This window comes from Xiphias gladius, chromosome 7 (assembly GCF_016859285.1).
Source record: "Xiphias gladius isolate SHS-SW01 ecotype Sanya breed wild chromosome 7, ASM1685928v1, whole genome shotgun sequence".
In the NCBI taxonomy this organism is placed as follows: Eukaryota; Metazoa; Chordata; class Actinopteri; order Istiophoriformes; family Xiphiidae; genus Xiphias; species Xiphias gladius.
The window spans coordinates 15,101,675-15,109,277 of NC_053406.1; the positions used below are offsets into that span (position 1 = coordinate 15,101,675).

The 7,603-nt window shown below is 39.0% G+C and overlaps 1 protein-coding gene across 1 annotated transcript in view; it reads right to left on the reverse strand.

Annotated features, from left to right (window-relative positions):
* Positions 1-7,099, reverse strand: part of grik4 (glutamate receptor, ionotropic, kainate 4) — a 140,905-nt gene extending 133,806 nt beyond the window's left edge. Inside the window, exon 1 of the mRNA XM_040131726.1 lies at positions 6,994-7,099. Coding sequence (XP_039987660.1) covers positions 6,994-7,075 — 82 coding nt within the window. The 5' untranslated portion in view covers positions 7,076-7,099. The remainder of the gene's footprint in view (positions 1-6,993) is intronic.
* Between the last annotated feature and the right edge of the window lie 504 nt (positions 7,100-7,603).

Below are 7,603 nucleotides of genomic sequence, written 5' to 3' on the forward strand. Positions count from 1 at the left end.
TTTCGTCATCTGATACAGTGTTGACACGCTGACCATAAAAAAACCCAGATGTTTATTCCAAAGGGCTATGGCAATGTTGTGTTGTCAGCACTGCAAAATAGAATTTAACAGCAATTTAACATCATAATGTATGTTGGCTTATCAGCTAAATTCAAAAAACAAAACAGAAAAATCACTGAACTACTTCCTGTTGTCTGGAAATGACAAACTAGAGCTGAGCCATATACTAGTTCCAAATAATATACTATTATCATGAATAATTCACTGCATTCTATTGTTGACAGTGTCCTTGCGTGACAATGTAGTATGAAAGAAATCAATGCTCTTTAACCCTTTTGTACTAACAGAAACTACGTGTACCAACAAATGTCGAGAAAATAGTGGGAAAAAAAACGTTGTAAAAATGTTAAACTGAGACTATCTTATGCTATATTTACATTAAAGCCATCACACCAGCTACTCTATTTTTGACAGCTGTTGGGCCTTTTACTCTGTTGTGCATTGTATTGACAGATAATAATGACTATATACACCTGACACAAAAATAGAGATAGTGAGTAAAGGTGTGGGAAATTTGATGAATGTTTAAATGCCTGGATTGTACAGGGCCTTTCTATGTAGGCAAACTCACAAGACATGACATGACATGACACGACATGATAAATGCAAACCACGTCACAAAAAAACATACAGTATGGCTCAGGTTTCTACGGTCGCAGGTTAGTCATGGCACACTGGTATCATTTGTATGTCATTGTGTCATCAGAGGTTTAACAACCATTCAGTTTAACAATGCAAGAAACTGAATGGTCAGGGTGTTTAAACTTGATGGAGCATACAAGTGAGAGATTGGACCTTCTGTACTAAAATATGCTCTACTACACTGTATCTATGGTCGCGTGCTCTCGGAAATGACGGCAAGAAAGAGATCATGGATCCAGAAGGCAAAAATCACATAATATATACAGTAATTCACTCCATGTGGTACAGTTATAAGTTTAGCAATTTGGGATGACCATAGTATAAAAATATCTCCTCTTCACAGATACCTGATGACTTTCAGGTATCTGTGAAGGATGTCTCTGGGGCTTCTCCCTCCAAAGATATAAAACTGGGAGGAGACCACGGGGCAGACCCAGGACATGATGGAGGGATTACATCTCCTGGCTGGCTTGTGAGCACTTGTGGATGACTGAGAGAGCTGGAGGAAGCTGCTGGGGAAAATAATGAATGGGTTTCTCTGTCTGTTCTGTTGCTACTATGACCCTGGCTAGAGAAACAATTAATGGATCAATGTGAAAATACTGTAAATCCTACAAACAGAGACCGCCTGGCTCTCAAGTTATCCCTAAAGACCTAATAATAAAGAAAAGTGATTATTGAAAGAAATGTCAGTCGCAGCAAAATATCTGTTTCAATACATTCCCCTGTCAACCTTTACATAACTCATTCCAACTGTTGTATATTGACAATGTATACATGTCTTGAAATTAGATTCAATAAGTAATCGATGAAACAAACTGCATGTCTATAGATTTAATAGTGGAATAACATGCACACAGCTAAAACAGACACTGACTGATCCATTTATTTTGCAACTTCAAAGGCTTTTGAACAGACAACAGTTTCTTCTTGATCATACATTTTGAAGCAACATGAAAAACATTCAACGCACATTTTATTTATCTATTCAAGGGCGCTGCAGCGCAACACAAAACAAGACCATGGAAGATGAACAATTATGAACAACAACAAGTATTGGTGTTGGAGACACTGTGTGTAGCTTAAAACAGATTACCATAAAAAAAATTACTCTCTGGTTAAAGAGGTGCCACCCATGTCGTAAACAATTAATCCAAAGCCTGACTGTGCAGTATCAGAGACAGCACATTTAAGGTGAGCTAAAAGAATCCTGCTGAGGGAATTTCACAGCACTTTAGTGAGCCAGCACCCAGTGGGTGCCAACAGCTAAATTTAGTGTTGATCCAATAGTGGGAGGCCTTCCCTGTTGTGAAGCCTAATGCTAGGAAACATTCTGTGGACTTCAGAGGGATAAGAGAATCTCAGAGAGGTGTGAGTGCCTGTCTGGAACAGTGGACACATCTTCTACCTGTCTGTCAAAAGCAACACTGATTAATACAGTGTATCCACATTCAATTAATTCTAATATCTCCTTGATCATGCTAAGGAGTCACTGAAATGTAACAACAGTGAAAACATTTTAAAACCTTAGTTATGTGACATCGTTTTGCTCTGCTCTTGCTACTTTTCTTATCAAGTTCATTTCAATACGGGCTATAAGACAGAAAAGCAATCCATCTCCTATGAACCCTCCTACTGCCTTTGATTTACGAATAGCAGATAATTGGCTTATACTCAACTGGACGGGGGCAGAGTGTGTATGTGTGTGTGCACGAGGCTTTTATGGAGTGGAGAGTGAGGGCTCTGCAGTGTAAGACAACGCTGACAAAATTTGGCTCTAATGAAGGATCATGTGGTTTTCCTAGATTTTTCCCTCCCTGCATTACCAAAAACAGATATCAGCTTATAGGATTGATCATACGCGTTTGGAAGATGATTTTTCCAAGTTCGCATAAGCAGCGGCTTGTTGACGGCAGACACTCTTTCACTTAACTAATGAGAGAATACCACCCACAACAACAAGCTGAACCATATGGTAGTGAACAGGGATTTTCATGTAATATTATGCAGTATCTCTTCTTGTTTAAATGTTTTACTTATAGACTTTGGTCCCATGTCTGAGGAGGTCTTCTAAACAACATGTTCTTTCATGATAGTATTTTTGTGAATTGATTTTATGTACGGTATTAAACATTCTATATGTGTTTTTCTCTTTGATCTTGTCTATTGAATAATGCTCTTCATGATTAATTAAAGCTTCACTTGTGTGTGTGGTATGTCTTATTAGAAGCAAAACTGAAGCAAATTCAATTATTAATACTTTCTCAGGTCAATATCCCAGTAATTAATCTTTCATTACTCTACAACAGCTTCCAATAACAGGCTAACTCACAGATCGTTCCACTGTTGCGACACAAAATGCTATAATTGTCACCTTTTATGTGTACCTATCTTCCCAATATGAAGGTCTATCAGATAGCATGTAGACCTAGCATACATGCCATCATCTGGCCGAACTAATTTGCAAACGAAAGTCCATTTTATTCCATGGATTTGCAAACAACATAGCGGTCAAAACAAAGAGAAGTTCCTCAGTTCACCTACACTGAGCTTGCTGCTAGCTGGTCCTAGTGGGGAAATATGGCAGGGGTGGGAGGTTGTTTTTGGCCTTGGTACATTCAGAGAAGGCCAGACAGTGACATTATGCCAGCCAGGCAGGACTCGAGGGACAGCCATGTTAAATACCATCGCCTGGAGCACAAATGGCAGGGAGTTTGTGGTGGTGTTTGGGGGTATGTGTTTGTTTGTGTGCCTTAGTGTGCTTTGAAATGTGTGTGTGTCTTTGTTTGTCCATATCTATGCCTTGTACTGCCTTGTGCATAAATACACACACACACACGCACACACGCACGCGCACCCACACACACCCACACACACCCACACACACCCACACCCACACACACACACACAAACACAAACACAACACACACACACACACACACACACACACACACACACACACACACACACACACACACACAAACACATACTGACAGTAAACTGGCAAAGAGACTGGTGCTGTGCACAGATGACATTAGAAGAAAAGGAAAAACAGGCCAAGCACTTAATTATCCATCAACAAGGCAACATTACTGAGATAAACATAAACCACCATTCCTGCAGTGGTGCTTTTCAACAGTCAGGTGAAGGGTAGTAGAGAATCCAGAGAGAAAGCAGAGACATGGGGCTGTTACTGCTTTATCCAAAAATATTCATAAAAAAAAAATTATTTGTTCTTGGTCGTGTTGATACAGTAAACTCTGAAGCTGGGTTGTTTTCAAAATATAGAAGCCTTTTTGGGGCATAAAATGCCAAATCACCAAACACCTTCTGTAAATTGTAGGTGTGCTGTGGCAAAGCTGCGAAATAGGGAGCAGACGGGAGAGCAAACCAGTGTGATACGAAAAATGTCTTGTTCAGAAATAAGAAATGTTGAAACTGTTCAAAGATGACAGTTTGAATTGACTCGGTTTTGTCAAGGTTTAAAATACTCGGAGGATAAAAGGACTTCTCTCACACAGAAGGAGAAGTAAAGGGAGGGAAAGATCAGAAAGAGGCTGGATTATAAAGTTCCAATGTGCATTTATGAGCCTGTAAAACTGGGACTTTGTCTCAGTTAAACAGATTTTTTTTGATCATTACTGGAACTCGTTTTTCCAGAAAACATACACTGTAGTTGTTTGACGTTGAGAAATGATTCCATCACACCAGAAGGGACTGGTTTTCACAAAGGCGAACTATTTGTTTTTAATAGTTTCATCCTTCCTCCGTCTCAAGAAATGTTGACATTTTTAATGCACTGTTTGGGATTGCTTGATGGTTTCACAGCTTCACAACAATCACCACGGGATTTAAATACCCCTTTTGTGTTATTAACTTCCTCCCTTTTACCCTATCAAGAAATTTCACTCCCAGCCACTGAGAGACCATGATGGAAGCAGAGTCTGTGAGCTGTAGAATCCATCTCATTCTCATTCTCAATCTATATCTTTACCTCTACTTCCCATCTGTGTCTATATACTATGGCTGAACGATTAATCGTTTTTAAACCGCAATCTCGATTCAAGCCCACCTTCAATCTAGTTTTTACATGACAACAATTCTCCCGTGTTTACATTGGCAGCAAGATCTGCTGCATCAAACCAAGCAATCCCTCTTCTCCCTAAGCTGTTAAAACAAGTGAAAGAACTGTGTTTCGCCACGCGATGATTGGCACACAGGAAGACAGGGAAGATTTGAAAACAAACCTAGTGTGTGTATCCTGGTAAAATAAAAGGTAGAATGAGTCAGACAGGTTATGATATGCCACTGCTGTTTTCAACTTATAAACAGTTTGTCACTGAGGTTTTACTGTTGGCATATTGTTTGTTGCACCACATTATGTGTAGTCTGGGGTAGGAATAAATAAACATCCTCTGCTCCTGTTTGAAGCCTCAAAAGGTTAATGTATCAGACAGTTGGCTACCAAAAAAGGATTATGAATGAGGTTTACCATGTCCTTGGTCTGCACTGTCATGTTAGATCATACAGCACAGTATATAATGTTTTGTTTTCATTTGTCCATTACACTGTGAGAAGTGGGTACCCTAGCTGGTCAAAGTTGATATGAGTCTCACATTTCAGTAATAATAATATTGTTTTTCCTTCTTCCTCAAGAAAATATGTAAGTATAATAATAAAGTGAGAATGTGTTGATCAAGAATCGTGAGAGAATTGTGATACCAATTCTCATTAAATAAATCATGAGTCACATGATTTGATCACATGACACACACACACACACAAAAACACACACACACACACACATACGCAGTTTCCCACGTGAGACTAGGGGTCTATGCATCAATGAAGAGACAGTCAGTCAAACTTTTGGTAGACAGGGAGCTAGTGACAGGAAGTCAGAGACCTGCTGACTGTGGGAGAATAATAATAAGAAGGAACTACTCCCACTGGTTACCAGCAGACTCTGGCAGGTTATGAGACTTTTGAACCATGTCCAGTCAGTCAAGCTTGGTCCACCGATCTGCCACTATTTCCCGATGCAGAACATCAGAGTGGCTTCTACTCGACTCTGTGTCTGTGCTATTGCACAAAATGCTTACGCTGTTTGCATAACAAAGCCATTAATTAAGCCCCACATTATACTGATCATACTGTATTTAAAATGGTCCAGTGATGATACTCAACTTACAATTGTGATATATGCTATAATAGTATAATGTGTCAGTGAAATGTCTACTGAGTTTCAGGTGACATTGACAACAATGTGAAGGCAGCATTCTGATGTTTCTACTTCTAGGGTAAAGCTAGGTCTGGTTAGGGGTAGTAATGGGGTTAAACTAAGATCATGGTTATAGATAATTTTCAACAGATTTGAAACAAACAGAAAAGTTACACTAAGACTGCACTAATAGTAAAAAACTATTAATATCTATGTCTTTTGAGAAAAAAAGTGTGCTGCTGTTTCTGTGTTAATGTATGGTAAAACAAATGCAGGAACATTAATTAAATGAGAGTTAAACATGAAAATCTTACAGCTAATTAAAGACTAATGTGGGTTACACAGAACTCTACTTATCGGCTGAATTATCATCTCCAAAACACAAAGTCTTCCAAACAAAAACTTTGTAAATTGTTTGATTGTATTTCCAGGCTCAGTAACTGCCTGTAAGATAGCCAGATATTTTCAGCTAATTATGGTTTTATTTTCAGTCAAAGCTGTACGGTTGTATGTGAATGAATTTGCAGTAAATTATGAGACTTTTCCATCCAGCCATTCCGAAGTATAACAAACAGGCAACTTTGTTTAAAATTCCCAAACTGACTTGGTGCTATGAATGTCTATTGTGGCAAGATGATAAAAATTAATACAGATAGTTCATGAAGTATTGTCATATCCACACATGACTTTCTTTTAGTCTGTTGCTACATAAAGCCCTGTGTGACTAGAGAAACGTTGGTATTTCCCAACACTTTCACTGAATTTCTTCAATTTTCCCATGAAAGCCTGTGAAGCCTGAGAAGACTGCACTTTCAATGTGAGCTGATATTTCAACAGTAATTTCATTTAAACTCAAACTCGAAAATTAAAAACTGAAATTAATTCATTGACAGATTTTTCAATTAATCTGAGGAAGAAAATCCTTTTATCCATATGAATTTCCTGCAATTGCTACTTGTAATATCCCCGAAGTAATAAGAAAGAGGACTTCCAGGGTCAACATGTGCGGGCAGCTGTTTTTCACCTGACACTAGGTTGTACATTATTGCAATTAAGCCTTAGAAATTTACCTATTCTGAAGGAGAGCGGGCCACCAGAGGTGCTTCTCACCCACATGGCTAAGAAGAGCAGAAGCGCCCAGGCTGTGAGCATCTTCTATGACTCCTCATGGGTCCTGCCCCGGGGGTGCCCCTGTCACAGCCACCTGAAAAATATAAACAGGGAAGCACACCATTCAACATAAACCAACATCAAGAAGGACACACATAAGACAAAACTATGCAGCATACTGATAAACCAACAGACATACAGTACTCCTTCAGACTTTTCATCTCTCTTTTTTTCTTTATTATTGGGTTGGAGCAAATTTGCTTCTTGGGTTTTAGTTGTCTGTGTCAGAGATGGAAATATGTTATTCTCCAAGGCATCCACTTAGTCTCTCCTGCATGGAGCCAAAACAAAAATATGGTGACTTATGACATATTGCAAGTGTGCTCTATTTGGACCCAAAGATTTGCCCAGATGAAGCTCTAGAGACTAAAAGCTTGACTTTATTCTGAAATCCTTGCAGTGCATTGGACTTAAGTATACAGAGTCTTCTTCTATATATCCTTTGGTTATCTTGCTTAAGGGCACTTCAGTGGTGGTAATTTGGGAGTGGCTAGCATTGCTCTTTCACTT